Raw genomic sequence first — 16,724 nt, forward strand, 5'->3', positions numbered from 1 at the left:
GTGTTGGGCAGTCCCAATGCATACAAAATATATTTCTACAGAATCCTACCAGGTCTGTAACAGCCAGCATGAACCAAGCGAGGGAGCCCTTCGCAAAACGAAACCATAAATATCACATAAGAGAAATGGATATGGGCTCAACCTTCCCCTGAACTCCAAAATTCTTATGAACCCATGAATCACACCATGTGATGACTCCTTGTTGATTAAAATCACATGTCATACCTTTATTGATTTAGGACATAAATCCAGTAAACATATTAAAAACCTACCAACCACTAGGTATGAGCCCGATGTTCGAGTCGAACCTAAGTTCGACTTGAACATTGACTGTTATGCAGTGTACGTGGCAAATTCGAAAGCTGCAGAACACCGTTAAAGTGGGACATTAACATGAAAAACCAAAAGTGCTAATTTTAAAGGCTTATATGCAAGCTATTGCCATAAAAAGTGTTTGATCCTGCCCCAGGGGACATGTATCAATGCAAAAAAAGTTTTAAAAATGGCCATTATTTCGGGAGCAGTGATTTTAATAATGCTTAAAGTGAAACAATAAAAATGAAATATTCCTTTAAATATCGTGCCTGGTGGGTGTCTATAGTATGCCTGTAAAGTTTTCCTGTTTTTAGAACAATACCACAGCAAAATTACATTTCTAAAGGAAAAAAGTAATTTAAAACTGATCACAGCTGTAATGAATTGTCGGGCCTCGGAAATATAGATACAACTCATTGAAAAAAACAGCATGGGTCCTTCCCCCAGTCCATTACCAGGCCCTTTGGGTCTGGTATGAATATTAAGGGGAACTCGAATCAAAAATGTAAAACAAAAATGTGTGGGGGTCCCCCAAAATCCATACCATGCCCTTCAGTTCTGGTATGGATTTTAAGGGGAACCCTGTGCCAAAATTGTAAAAAAAATTCCACAGGGGCCCCCCAAAATCCATACCAGACCCTTATCCAAGCACGCAACTCGGCAGGTCGCAGGAAAAGAGGGGGGACGAGAGAGCGCCCCCCTCCTGAACCATACCAGGCCGCATGCCCTCAACATGGGGGGTGCTTTGGAGTCACCCCCAAAGCACCTCAATGGGGACAAGGGCCTCATCCCCACAACCCTTGCCCAGTGGTTGTGGGAGTCTGCGGGGGGCTTATCGGAATCTTGAAGCCCCCTTTAACAAGAGGACCCCCAGATCCCGGCCTCCCCCCTATGTGCATTGGTAAGGGGTACATTGTACCCCTACCATTTCACAAAAAAACCTGTCAAAAATCGTAAAAAAGACAGAAGACACCTTGGGACAAGTCCTTTATTAAAAGCCAAAAAAATAAAAATGTCTTACGATGTAGATCCATCTCACACCACCCGACGAGCCGAAAAATAAAAAAAAAGCTTCAACAGCTCCGCATCCATGGGAGGCTTCCGCTGAGTGATGCTTCTTCTCAGTGACAGCTGTTATATAGCTGGGGGTGGGGCCATTCAGTGACATAAACGGGTGACTCCGCCTTCCTCTTACATCACCTGGCATGACGTGGCATAAATCCAGAGTAGAAGTAGGTTGAAATGTCCACCATTTATGGATGACTGCTTTGATACCTTACTCAATCCCCCCTACTGCACACAGATGTAATCATGTTTAAATATTGGGGAGCAATGCTTTCTCCAAGCTGATTTAAAGACAATAAGCTCCTGTAAATATCGTGGTCCAGAGGAGGCGGAAGAATCCATACATAATGCTTGTGTGCAATTTCAAGATCTCTAATTACCGCCCTCTCTACATTAAACCTCATTTGCCATGTAGTTTCCCACACCATTAATTTGTTCAGATATTTTTCAGGCACACTGACAATGCCCCCCAGCAAACGTCCAACCTTACATTTATGAACATTAAACCTCATTTGCCACATATTCACCCAATTAAACCATGCATTGAGGTTGGCTTGAAAGTTGGAGACATTCTGTAAGGATGTAATTCCACTGCATAGCTTAGTGTCATCTGCAAAGACTGAAATGGTACTTTTAATCCCAGACCTTATATAATTTATAAAAATATGGTCAGTTGGTCAATTTATATACAAATAGCACTACTGATGAAAAAAGGTACTTAGCAATTTGTATTTACTAAAACAATTGCATTTCCATGTTTTGTGTACTGTGGGGGACCAGATATAGTGAATGCAGGCTTCTGGGTTTAGTAACACTTTAAAACTGAACAATAGCACACACACCTCAAACCTATGCTGCCAAGAGATGGGTGGCTGGCTGAACAAAAAAAAAAAACAGATCCCTCCATCCACGAAAACAAGGTGGACGGGGTAATACCCTTGTTGTGACATTGCATTCTGACAGCAGTCCCGCCACTGTCAAAATACACTGATCAGCATCTGCAGCCTGATTTAGAAAACTTTACAAACTTGTTAATTTGACAGAAGTTGATTCAACTATTGACTTCTGTTGAACAGGGAGGGCCACAAGCTGACGGGCCGAAATTCGATTCATCTATGGCCAACTTAATAGATAAGACAGTAATTACCAATTCCTAAAAGGTTCTCTAGTGTTTATAAACACAGGTGTCAAAGGCTACTCCTAATGCATAATCCTTATGCCCAGTAAGTCCTCCCCAGTCACTGGTGCCAAAAGGGAGCATTGATTCAGTTGAGTCACTTACAAGTGCTTACAAGTTTTTGTAGTCAGCAATGGCATTTTTAAAATTTGGCAGGCATTGGTACTATGGAATTCATTATTTTCAATGACTCTCCTAATGGACTCACCACTTATGGAAGCAATGCCACAAACACGGGTGTCAAAAAGCAACTCTCAGTGCATAATCCTCATGTCTGATGAGCCCTCCCAGAGACTGGCACCAAAATGGTGCATTGTTTCAAATAGGTCAATACATACAAGTGCTTACGAGTGTTTTGGGCAGGAATGGCACCCAGAACATCCAGCAGGTAATGGCACTGTGGGGCTCATTACTGTCAACTACTCTCCTAATGAACTCAACACTTATGGAAGTGTTGACAACTGGATGAATGTGGGAAATTTAAAACACACAGGTGCACTCGTTCCCAGTATTCACGTATATAGGATGTAATGTGGAAATTGGTATTTTAGGGAGCCTGTTAAGATTTGCTACGGAACCTCTTCAAATAATTATGTTCCTGTGTATAGACATTCATGTTCAACCTATTTGACTTTAAAAGAAGTCCAGGCACAAGACCCAGAGGACAGCAGGAGCACTTCAGTATAAACAACATTTTTGATCAACTGTGGATCTCAAATAACAAAAATGCTTTAAGAACTATCTATCATGCTGCACAAAAAAATAATTGAAAAATAATAAATAACAATGTCGAAGCCCATTTTGTAACGAAGAGGGCCCAGGGGGTAGTGTTTAAAATCATGATGGGTTTCAACTGTCATCACATTCCACAACTAAAAACAAAAAAAGGTCAGGCTTACATTTTTCTTGGCTCTGATTTTAAAACAAGTCATATTATATTCTGCCAGTAAAGAAAAAAAAAGCTCTTTGAATGTTATACAGTAATATAAATGTAGGACACTAGCCGTGGTAGACCGCAAAGGCCAAGGTATTTATCTAGCACGAGGCTGGTTTGGCAATGCTCAGGTCTGTGCTTTGGAGTACAGCCGTACGTATTCTATTCTGCTCATAGTCACAAAGAGACCATTACTAGACAGATATATCATTGCTATGAAGTTACAACATGCGCCTAAGCACGACACTTTTGCTGTCTTGAATGCCAGTGCTGTATAGTGTTTCAAAATTAGTCAGCTACATGGCATGTGAATTGTAAAGAAAAATTACAATTCATTAAGACAGTTTTGTTAAAACTGGTAAATAACAGGAGTCCGAAAAGGCAACCAAACAACAAACATTTTCAAATGTAAGAAAGTTAATCAGCTATAATATGCACTAAGGCCAAATTTGTAAAGCAGTGAATGTGACATTCACCAAACATTCACTGCATGGGAATCAATGATTGTCACTTAAAGCTTATGCACCAGATAGATATACCTGCAGCAAATGTTTGGTGCATGTTACTTATACTGCTTTATAAAAAATACCTATAAAATGACATGATTATGGTACAAAGCATAGCAAACTTATTTACAAATGAAAACTTTATTTTTTAAATTTTGCGCACTTTTTTTTCTTGATGTGATTGCAAATGCTGAATATTTCTTTTTTATTATTATTAAAATTGGAAACATGGTTTACTTACCTTCTCTGTGCAATGGTTTTGTACAGAGCAGCCCCAATACTTCTCTTCTGGGGATCTCTGGTGGCACTTTTGACTCTTCCAACCACTGAGTGCCCCCCAGAGCAAGCTCAAATGGCCATTGACACACAGAGTGCGGCTGAGCCCTTCCTCCCGATCCCAGCTCATGGATTGTGATTGACAGCAGCAGGAGCCAAGGCACCCAGATGCTGTCTCTGAGCCAATGAGGAGGGAGAGAGCCTAGACTGCTGCTCCCATTCACATCTATGGATCGTGATCGGGCTCAGGTAAGTATAAGGGAGGGATAGGGTGGGATGGGGAGGTAGCTGCATGCAGAAGGAGTTTTGCCTTAATGCAGAGAATTCACTAAGGTAAAAGAACCACTTTAAATGCAACACTGAAAAAAATTAACAAAATGAATGCAAATGTTTAGATGTTTACGGTAAAAAACGGAATAAAAAAAATCAGGAGTAAAACAATAGCTAAGGGGAGAAGAGGAGGAAGCCAATAATTAGGGGTGATAAGGGTTAATAAGGGGTTAAATAGAAATACATTTTGTCTTAAAAAAAAATTCTCCCATAGGGTTGCTTTAACTGCTTTAGATATGCTCTGTAGCTGAATGATGTCTACAGTGCAGATCTGCCTCCCAGGAGTACGTCTATTGACGTCTTCTCCTTTGCAGGCTTGCCAAGCCCCTGAAGGGCGTGCACGGCGCGCGCTGTGATCACCCTGGTCAATGAGACTCAGGTGATCACAGATCCAAGTAAGAGGCCGATCCCGGCCCCTCACTACGTGATCTGCTGTCAGCTAATGACAGCTGATCACATGATGTAAACAGAAGATCGGTAATTGTTTTTTCTTCTTCTCACGTGGGCAGCGTGAGGAGAAGAAAAGCAGATCAACGGCTTCTGTTTGAAGGGATATCGGTCTCAAAGAGGAAGAGTCACATATGTGCCCACCAGTACTGCCTGTCAGTGCCACCTGCCAGTGCCACGAATCAGTGTCAATAGTGCCATGAATCCGTGCCCACAGCACATAAGTGCCAGCAATCAGTGCCACCTATCAGTGCCCAAAAGTGCCACCTATCAATGCCCACCAGTGCCACCTATCAGTGTCACCTACCAGTGCCGATCAGTGCCTATCAGTGTCAGCTATCAGTACAGTGTTGCATGACCGTTCAATTGCCATTCACAGAGTGACAGCGCTAAAAGCTGAAAATTGGTCTGGGCAGGAGGGGGTTTAGGTGCCCAGTAAGAAAGTGGTTAACTAATGTCATCTCTGTATTCTACATATGAATAAAAGGTAAATTCAATGTAACAACAGTGTTGTTATATCATTTTTCTCAGATTTTGAAGTGTCATTTTACAGAAGTGGCTTCAGCTGCTCCTGTGAAACACAGCAAATCTTGGCTGTCAATTTTGCCACTGGGAATTACCAGTAATAGTGGAAGGGGAAGAGAAGCAGGTTCACACTGTAGGAGATGCATCCTGGAAACTTTGTTAAAGTTTTTTGGGCATATCTTCAACGCCCAAGGTTACAAGCTGGTTAATAAGATTAGCTGCCCTCCTTAAAAAGAAAACAGGATTCATTTGTGCCTGTGACTGTCTGTATCCTACTGGATACTGGAGTACACCTTTGACGTTTCTAAGTATGATCCACTTAGATATACATGTTGAAGGTGAGGAGTAGACCCACATGGGCCCTGACTTTGACTTCAACCAAAAATGTATAATTGTTCAAACCATGTTGTTATCTCAAAGCTGTACTGGAGTTACAAAGTCAGTTTAGATTTAATTAGTGATTAGTGGACTCATTTGTAAAGCAATTAATCCATCCAAAACTTTCAGGTTTTGGTATATACTGTAGGGCATACCTTTCCTAGCATACCCACGTCCTCCTACCCCTACCCCACTTTGCTCACAACACAGAATCCAAAATAAAAGAATAAAATGTTGCCTTTAGTTCTGCGTGAATTATGCTGACCTTTATTTAATCTTGAAGATGACTAGTGGTGGCTATTGGAGCAGTGAGTCTGTAGGGGACAGCACCGCAGAAGAATAGATGAGATGAGTATTACTGCAATAGCCTATTTTTATTTTTATTACAGCACTGGGACAATTATTACAAAAAGAACTGTTGTTTTCTTAAACCCTATCTAAGATTACATGTCCATCTACGAACTACCTTGTCAAAATACTGTGGTGATTTTACTGCAGAATCACCGCCATTATTATCCTGTTAACCACTTAAGGTCTGCCCCATATCAGTTTTACTCTGTACTGGATCACATATATATACATGATCCAAAATTTCCAGGTAGGGGGCAGGCATGCCCGCCGCCGGCAGCTGACTTCCTCTGTGAGAGCCTATCGGCGGGTACTGTGGACTCAATGTCTGCTGGCAACCACCGATCATCCTGCAGAGAAACGTAATGGTGGCCTGCCTATGTAAATAAGGCAGATCGCTGTTCTGACAAGAGTGAAGGCATGGATCCTATGTCTCTGCAAAACAGGGACTAGGATCCATGTAATCCCCTAGTAAAAGCACCTCCCACAGTGTAGTAAAACACTTTGTTTTACTACACTGTTTTACAAGTGTTTTACTACTACAAGAATACTAAGCGACAATGAATAGTGTTGAATTCTAAATAAAATATATAAATACAATATAAACCAACTGCAGTGAAAAACTTGCCAGGCAGCAAGTGTGAATAAGAAAGATAATTGAACCATGCTAGAAATATTGGTTTACACATTGTGAAGTTTGGGGATACTAGCTCCGCGGGATTAAGTGCATAAACCGTTATCAGGTGAAACCAAAATATATTTATTTATAATTAAATCAAAAATAAAGTCCTTGCAGAGAACTTTTTGCAGCCTCTAAACCAGCAAACAGCAAATACAACAACACAGTCAGACAGCTCCTCAGACAGGTGTTCATCTCCTTCTCCTCCTCACCACCACCTCTCTACTACTTCCTGTCTTATAGGCTGTCTGTCTTCCTGGAGGCTGTTAACCCCCTGTGGTCAGGGAGGGAGGCTCTTTCCCACCCAAATGTCACTTTAGAGCCTCCCAAATTCCGGGTCCCAACTATCTCTCTTAAAATATAGAGAGGACCACGAATCAGTCTTCTCCCGAAAACTATCCCCGGAATCTGTCACCCATTTTTGGGTGACCCCCTGAGGCCTACCATGATTCCCTTAAAGGGACCACATCCCAAATATAGGCGCCACATAGTACCCGTCCAGGACCCAACCTTGGCGTCTTGTACAACATTAATGAACAAATGACATAATAGACTAATATTAAACAGTCCCAAGAATAGTGATATTCACAAGTGCTCATGCTCAAATATACATCCGTGCTTCTTGGTGCCCCACATAGATGTACACTCATCCCTAGGTATTGACCAACTATCGCTAGTGTGTCAAACAAGCATATGGGGAGACCCCTCAAGATATCCATTGTTGGCAACTATTTGAAGTGGATAAGCCACATAGTGAAGAATAGGAGTAAAAAGGAAACCTCATTGAGCAATACCGCTTAAAAAGGTTTATTAGTAAAAAACAAGTGGGTTACACTCACATGTAAAGTTGCCTATATCCTGGCACCTGGTGTAAATAGCAGGTGATTTGTTTAAGTGAAATGGGCCCACACTGGATGGTTGACCACTAGCCGCGGTTCAGCTCGATTCCTGGGAGTTTGGTTGTGGGCGGAAGTGAGTCGCAGTGATCTTGATCTCGTCACTGCGACTGACTTCCCATGACCAAACTCCCAGGAATCGAGCTGAACAGTGGCCAGCGGTCAACCATCTGGTGTACTCCTATTCATCTCTATGAGGCTTATCCACTTCAAGAAGTTGCCAGCAACGGATATCTCCAGGGGTCTCCCCACATGCTTGGTTGACCACACTAGCGATAGTTGAGTGTATTTCTATGTGGGGCACCCAGTCTGAGCACCAAGGAGCACGGATGTATATTTGAGCATGAGCACTTGTGAATATCATTATTATTGGGACTGTTTAATATTGGGCCGCGTACACACGGGCGGACTGTCTGACGGACTTGGTCCGCTGAAACGTGTTTCAGCGGACAGTCCGCTCGTGTGTGGGCTTCAGCGGACTTTTTCAGCGGACAGTCTGGCGGACTAAGGCCGCGTACACACGCGCGGACTGTTCGCCCAACCTTGTTCGGCAAACAGTTTGTCAAACAGTCCGCTCAAAATTTGTATGAGCGGACTTGCCCACACACGAGCGGACTGTTTGACGAACAAGGTTGGGCAAACAGTTCGCTCAACTTTTGAAATGAACGGACTCGCCCACGTAAGGAGGCGGCAAATCCGCCCATTTCAAGCGCGTGTACAGGTAGGCGGGGCCCGCGAAGGATACGTCGCGGGCTCCGCCGCCTGGAATGGGCTTAAAGGGGAACCCCAACGCCGAAAAAAATCGGCGTGGGGGTCCCCCCCAAGTCCACACCAGACCCTTGTCCGAGCACGCTACCCGGCCGGCCAGGAAAGGGGGGCGAGCGAGCGCGCCCCCCCTCCTGAGCCGTACCAGGCCGCGTGCCCTCAACATGGGGGGGTGCCTCGGGGAAGGGGGGGCCGCGCGGCCCCCCCACCCCAAAGCACCTTGTCCCCATGTTGATGAGGACAAGGGCCTCTTCCCGACAACCCTGGCCGTTGGTTGTCGGGGTCTGCGGGCGGGGGGCTTATCGGAATCCGGGAGCCCCCTTTAAGAAGGGGGCCCCCGGATACCGGCCCCCCACCCTATGTGAATGAGTATGGGGTACAATGTACCCCTACCCATTCACCTGTGAAATAAAGTACAATAAAACACACAACACAGAGAAAAAGTATTTTATTGCACAGCCGGGGGTCTTCCGTCTTCGGGGGTCTTCTCGCCGGACTCCTCCGCTATGTGTGTGTAGCTCTTTTGCCAGCGGAGGAGTCCGGCTTTCTTCCTCCCCGCCGCCGGCCTCTTCTCCCGACTTCGGGGGTCTTGTCCCCCTCTTCGGTTCTTCTGCCGGGCCACCGCGCCTGGTCCGGTGGCCCGGTCTTCTGCCGCCGTCTTCTGTCGCCGCCTTCGGTTCTTCTGCCGGGCCACCGCGCCTTCTTGTAGCTCTTTTACAGGCGGTGGCCCGGTCTTCTGTCGCCGCTGTCGTCGCCGCCGCCGCCGCCTTCCGTTCTTGTTCTTCTTCTTGTTCTTCTTCTTCTTCTCCTGGAGATGTTGACTCGACGATCTCTCCGGCCGGAATGCCAGAGCCGCGCTGTGCGGTCACTTATATAGTGACAATGGGGCGGTGTCACATGGTATATGTCACATGGGTTGGTCACATGGTGACCCCGCCCCCTTACGATGTCATAGTCCCCATGTGACATCAACCCATGTGACCAACCCATGTGACATATACCATGTGACACCGCCCCATTGTCACTATATAAGTGACCGCACAGCGCGGCTCTGGCATTCCGGCCGGAGAGATCGTCGAGTCAACATCTCCAGGAGAAGAAGAAGAAGAACAAGAAGAAGAACAAGAACGGAAGGCGGCGGCGGCGGCGACGACAGCGGCGACAGAAGACCGGGCCACCGCCTGTAAAAGAGCTACAAGAAGGCGCGGTGGCCCGGCAGAAGAACCGAAGGCGGCGACAGAAGACGGCGGCAGAAGACCGGGCCACCGGACCAGGCGCGGTGGCCCGGCAGAAGAACCGAAGAGGGGGACAAGACCCCCGAAGTCGGGAGAAATGGCCGGCGGCGGGGAGGAAGAAAGCCGGACTCCTCCGCTGGCAAAAGAGCTACACACACATAGCGGAGGAGTCCGGCGAGAAGACCCCCGAAGACGGAAGACCCCCGGCTGTGCAATAAAATACTTTTTCTCTGTGTTGTGTGTTTTATTGTACTTTATTTCACAGGTGAATGGGTAGGGGTACATTGTACCCCATACTCATTCACATAGGGTGGGGGGCCGGTATCCGGGGGCCCCCTTCTTAAAGGGGGCTCCCGGATTCCGATAAGCCCCCCGCCCGCAGACCCCGACAACCAACGGCCAGGGTTGTCGGGAAGAGGCCCTTGTCCTCATCAACATGGGGACAAGGTGCTTTGGGGTGGGGGGGCCGCGCGGCCCCCCCTTCCCCGAGGCACCCCCCCATGTTGAGGGCACGCGGCCTGGTACGGCTCAGGAGGGGGGGCGCGCTCGCTCGCCCCCCTTTCCTGGCCGGCCGGGTAGCGTGCTCGGACAAGGGTCTGGTGTGGACTTGGGGGGGACCCCCACGCCGATTTTTTTCGGCGTTGGGGTTCCCCTTTAAGCCCATTCCAGGCGGCGGAGCCCGCGACGTTTCCTTCGCGGGCCCCGCCTACCTGTACACGCGCTCGAAATGGGCGGACTTTCCGAGCGGGAACAGTCCGCTCATTTCGAAAGTACAGCGGACAAGCCCACACACGGGCGGACTGTTCGCTCAAACACAGTTTCAGCGGACAGTTTTTCGGAATTTCCGAAAGACCTTGTCCGTCCAACTGTCCGCTGAAACTGTCCGCTGAAAGCCCACACACGAGCGGACTGTCCGCCCAAACACTGTTCAGCGGACAAGGTTGGGCGAACAGTCCGCCCGTGTGTACGCGGCCTTAGTCTTTCGGAATTTCCGTAATATTGTCCGTCCAACTTTGGTTTCAGCGGACAGTCCGCTCGTGAGTAGGCAAGTTGGACGGACTAAGTATGGCGCATGCTCAGAAAGGATTTACACGGCCGAAGGTTGCATTGCAGTGTATTGGACGTCGTATTTCTAGTCCCGTCATACGTGCTGTACACGTCATCGTGCAAGCTTTCAGTGGACTGTCTGTTCATCGTGTGTGGTCAAGTCCGTTCATTCAAAAGTAGGACGGACTGTCTGTCGGATTGTCTGACGGACTTAGTTGGCCAGACAGTCCGCCCGTGTGTACACGGCCTTAGTCTATTATGTCATTTGTTCATTAATGTGTAAACCAATATTTCTAGCGTGGTTCTATTATCTTTCTTATTCACACTTGCTGCCTGGCAAGTTTTTCAATGCACCTGGTTTATATTGTATTCATATATTGTATTTATAATTCAACACTATTCATTGGTGCTTAGTTTTCTTTTTTATAGTAAAACACTTGTTGGCACACAGTTAACACCTTGATTGCGCCTGATGTTAATCCAATAATGCATATTTTTTAGCACTGATCACTGTGTATTAGTGTCACTAGTTCTCAAAAAGTGTTAGTGTCTGAATGTCCGCTGCAATATCGCAGTTCCGCTATAAGTTGATGATCACCACCATAAATAGTCAAAAAATAAAAATAAAATACAAATAAATAAAAAGTCCCATAGTTTGTGGATGCTATAATTTTTGCACAAACCAATCAATATATACATATTGGGAATTTTTTTATGAAAAATATGCAGCAGAATACATATTGGCATAAATTTATGAAGAAATTAGATTTTTGCATATTTTTATGGAATATTTTATAGCAGAAAGAAAAAAATATTGGAGTTTTTTTTTTTTATTGTTGTTCTTTTTTTGTTAGGGCAAACAATAACGTACTCAGAGGTGATCATATACCATCAAATTAAAGCTGTATTTGTGGGGGGGAAAAAGGACATACATTTTATTTGGGTACAGCGTTGCACGACCATGCAATTGTCAGTTAAAGTAAAGCAGTGAAAAAAAATGGCCTGGTCATGAAGGGGTGTAAATATTCCGGAGGTCCAGTGGTTAACTGCTTAGCAACTGCTCAATGTAAAGTTACTGCAGCAGGGCGGCCCTCTGCGCCAGATCACGAACCCGGTACGCTATCTTGGGCTCAAGTGTTTTTTATATATATATATATATATATACACATCATGCATCCACCGGCGACCCACTCTCGCTGTGATTGGATACAGTAGGAGCCAATCAGTGAGTCTGGCAGACTTGATGTCCATCGGAACCCGCCGATCATTCAGGAGAAAGGCAGAATGGCAGCCTGCCTAAGTAAACAAGGCAGATTGCCCTTCTGATGGGAATATGCTGATCCTGTGTTCCTGCTAAGCAGGAACACTGATCACTGTAATAATGTCACTGGTCCCAAAAAGTGTCAGTTAGGTGTCCAATTTGTCTGGCGCAATATAGCAGTCCCGCTATAAGACCCCTTTCACACCGAGGTGTTTTTCAGGTGCTTTTGGGCTAAAAATAGCACATGTAAAGCTCCTGAAAAATGGCTCCCCTTTAGTAGCACTCTGGCTTTCATGCTGAGGCAATGGGCTGGCAGGATGTTAAAAAACCTCCTGCAAGCAGCATCTTTGGAGCGGTACCGCTTCTGCCCATTGAATTTAATGTGCAGCGCCACCGGACTTCTGGCAAAGCGCTGCTGCAGCGGCACTTTGCGGCACTTTGCGGGTCGTTTTAACCCTTTTTTGGTCACTAGCGGGTGTTAAAAGCGCCTCGCTAGCAGCCGAAAACCTCCGCAAAAACTACCGCGCCGACACACCAGTGTGAAAGCAGCCTAAGTTGCTGATTGCCATCATTGCTAGTAAGAAATATATAAATAAATAAATATATACCATAGTTTGTAGGCGCTGTAACTTTTGCGCAAACCAATCAATATACACGTATTGGGATTTTGTTTACCATAAATATGTAGCAGAATACATATTGGTCTAAATTGAAGAAATTCGATTTTAAAAAATATATATATATTATTGGGAATGTATTAAGTAAAAAATATTGTTTTTTTTTTCAAAATTGTCTTTTTTGTATATAGCACAACAAATTTAAACTGCTGAGGTGATCAAATACCACCAAAAGAAAGCTCCATTTGTGGGAAAAAAATACATAATTTTTTTTGGGTACAGTGTCGCACCCCCACGCAATTGACAGTTAAAATAATGCAGTGTTGTATTGCAAAACAAAATGGCCTGGTCATGAAGGGGGTTAAACCCTCCGTAACTGAATTGGTTAAAGGAAGGAGATCTGCTAGCAAAATCAATAGGAATTCAACTTTGTTATAGGTCGGATTCAGAAGTGTTAATGCTATTGACTGGTTTTAGCATATATGTCATTTTTGTTTTTACCCAAAGCTACACTTTAAGCAACGACTGAATTTTTAAGAATCTTAAAAGGCACAGAAAAAAAATCTTGCAGCAGGATCTGTCTAGTTTACATCAATATGAAGGCTCAATAACAGGCTAAAAAGAGTAAGAAGGGAACAGGCAGTGTTTCATTGAGGCATGATGTAGATATATATATAACATTTGAGCCGTGAAGCTAACACACTGTACATTGTTATTTTATGAAGACGCAAAGTGCCTACAGAATGTCTTAATCCTGCTGAGATTACTGGGATAAACAGAAGTTCTACTTACGTTGGCTGATCTGATGCTGTTCTAGTCTCGTCTAGTTCCTGTGCTTGTTTCAGCCACGGATGTTTAGCTTCCACAGGGAACTTTTCTAGCAGACAAACGACACAAATCTTCATTGTACACCAATAAAGGTCCTTTATAAAAAGTGTTAAATTAAAGAACTTCTAAATCAAAGCACTCTATTCTGTTACCTCTGGGTTTGTAACATGGTACAGGTACAATGCATTCCTCCTTTATATGCGGCTTCAGCTGGGGATTGCAGCCCCCTGTGTGTTGCCCACGATGGTCATTACATAACACCACTCTATAACGCAATCCTTTTCCACATGTCACCGTACACTGAATAAATATATAAAAATAAATAGCAAAGCCTGGACTGAAAATGTGACTATTATAGTAATTAACACTATTGTATATTTTGTTGTTTTCCAAATACACTTCTCAGGGTTGATGATGAAAATATAGGGAGCATTATGGCCACCGACATGTAAAGTGAATAACATTGATTATCTCATCACAATGGCATCCGTCTGAAGGTGGGTTTCATAGTTTCATAGTTAGTAAGGTTGAATAAAGACACCAGTCCATCCAGTTCAACCTGAGTTAGTGTCTACAATTGTCCCTATCCCTGTATATTGCACACTCACATTGGTCCCTATAGACTCACATTGGTCCCTAAACATGGGTGATATATATTGAGCAGTAAGTGATGTTATCCCTGAAGTTGATGTGTTGAAAGTAGAAAAATGGGCAAGCATAAGAATATCAGAGACTTTTACCAGGGCCATACTATAATGGTAACTCAAAAACTGCAGCCCTTGTTGGATGTTCTCGGTCTGCAGTAGTCAGAACCTACTAAAAGTGGTCCAAGAATGGAAAACCAGCGAACTGGGGACATGGTTATGAGCGGCCAAGGCTCATTGATGCACGAAGGTAGTAGAGGCTGGCCTATGTAATCTGATCCAAAAGAAGAGCTACTGTAGCTCAAATTGCTGAAAAAAGTTAATGCTGGTTCTGATAGGTGTCAGAAGACACAGAGCAGCCTAGTTTGTTGCGTATGGGGTCGTGTAGCCACAGACTGGTAGGGTTGCCCATGCTGACCCATGTCGACAGCCAAAATCACCTACAAAGTGCATGTGAGCATCATAACTGGACCATAAAGCAGTAAAAGAAAGACGCCTGGTCTGATTAATTCAAGAATGGTTTAGGGAACATAACAAGGAATTCAAACTGTTGACTTGTCCTCCCGATTCTCCAGATCAGGGATCCTCAAATTACAGCCCTCCAGCTATTGAGAAACTACACATCCCATGAGGCATTGTAAAACTCTGAAATTCACAGACACGACTAGGCATGATGGGAATTGTAGTTCTTAAACAACTGGAGGGCCATAGTTTGAAGACCCCTGCTCGAGATCTTAATCAAATCCCCACCTCACAACTTACAGAACTTAAAGGATCTGCTACTGACAGCTTGGTGGCAGATACCACAGCAATGACAAAAACAAAGAAGAGTTACTAAAAAGGAAGACTTAGGCCGCGTACACACGAGAGGACTGTCCGTCCAACTTAGTCCGCTGAAACGTGTTTCAGCGGACAGTCCGCTCGTGTGTGGGCTTCAGCGGACTTTTTCAGCGGACAGTCTGGCGGACTAAGTCTTTCGGAATTTCCGTAATATTGTCCGTCCAACTTTGGTTTCAACGGACAGTCCGCTCGTGAGTAGGCAAGTTGGACGGACTAAGTATGGCGCATGCTCAGAAAGGATTTACACGGCCGAAGGTTGCATTGCAGTGTATTGGACATCGTATTTCTAGTCCCGTCGTACGTGCTGTACACGTCATCGCGCAAGCTTTCAACGGACTGTCTGTTCATCGTGTGTGGTCAAGTCCGTTCATTCAAAAGTAGGACGGACTGTCTGTCGGATTGTCTGACGGACTTAGTTGGCCAGACAGTCCGCCCGTGTGTACGCGGCTTCACTCTATCAACATGTGAAATGTGAACAATCTATGTACAGTATCTGATAAAAATGGGTGGTGTGAGGGGTGTACTCACTTTTGTGAGATACTGTAAGTTAATAAAAAAAAGTTAAGCTTGCGTTTTTATTAGCTTCTGTACAGCCACCGATTTCTAATTTTGATAAACAGTCCCCGATTTCAAGGAATGGGCTTAGCAAAAATTGGCCTGATGTTGTTGTATATGTGTTTATTAGATGGTGAAAAGGCCTAAATGTCTTCTTCTAAATGATGAGAGGTCTTCCTCTTATGTTGAATGTTTTTTGAGGGGACATCCAAAGTCATTCCATGCCAAAACCATCATTCCATACCATAGTAAAGGAAATTATTTTGCTGGAGCTGATTCATTAAAACCGAAAAACTACGGTTTTGGCAACTCCATGCTCATTTTAAACCTTCACATTTAATGTATGACATCATCACATTAGATGCATCTTTGAATCTTTCAAAAACTGCACCTGTTGGGGCTTGGAATGATTGTTCTTTTGTAAAACCAACTAATCATAAACATACACAAGCAACTACATTCTATTGCAAGCATCGACCGGGATCCTCTGAAAATAATTCCATTGCACAACGTGGCCATAGAGTGATAACACTGTGAATACCAGACAACGTAAACTCTACATGTGCTCCACAGTTCAGTGTACATAGGGAAGCTTTAAAGCTTTTACAGACAAGCAGCTACCAAAAAAAGACTTCTTTGTTACTGCAAATGTAATGCCAGAAATAATAAAGAGTACAGCTGTCCTGCATTGTCGTCTTTTCACATTCTCTTCCTATAGAGACTATAAGGCTGATTTATTAATGGTAAATAGGCTGTTCACTTTGCAAAGGAATTTTACATAGAGCTTAGTGAATGTGGTAAAGTTTCTCTTTGCAAAGAATACCCAATCAGGTGCATTGCATTTTTTTTTTTTATTTGCTTTACATGTGATTAGGCATTCTTTACAAAGTGAAACTTCAACACATTCACTAAGCTTTGGGGGCAATTACCGCACAAAGTCAAACTTTTGTTGCATAGTGATTTGCCCTTAGTAAACCAACACTAATGCGTGCACCATCATTATTCTGTCGTGAAATGACCTTCCAAAGTGCCATTTTCCTTGCAAAGTGATCAGCC

The 16,724-nt window shown here is 44.3% G+C and overlaps 1 protein-coding gene across 1 annotated transcript in view; it reads right to left on the reverse strand.

Annotated features, from left to right (window-relative positions):
• ADAMTSL3 (ADAMTS like 3) overlaps positions 1-16,724 on the reverse strand; it is a 712,540-nt gene that overhangs the window by 152,224 nt on the left and 543,592 nt on the right. The window contains exons 14-15 of the mRNA XM_077470182.1: positions 13,782-13,929; positions 13,594-13,678 (exon numbers count right to left, since the gene is read on the reverse strand). Of these exons, the coding sequence (XP_077326308.1) occupies positions 13,594-13,678; positions 13,782-13,929 (233 nt within the window). The remainder of the gene's footprint in view (positions 1-13,593; positions 13,679-13,781; positions 13,930-16,724) is intronic.

The sequence above is a fragment of the Lithobates pipiens genome, unplaced genomic scaffold (genome assembly GCF_037356315.1).
Source record: "Lithobates pipiens isolate NorthernLeopardFrog02 unplaced genomic scaffold, aLitPip1_a1.2 Scaffold_8, whole genome shotgun sequence".
Taxonomy (NCBI): domain Eukaryota; kingdom Metazoa; phylum Chordata; class Amphibia; order Anura; family Ranidae; genus Lithobates; species Lithobates pipiens.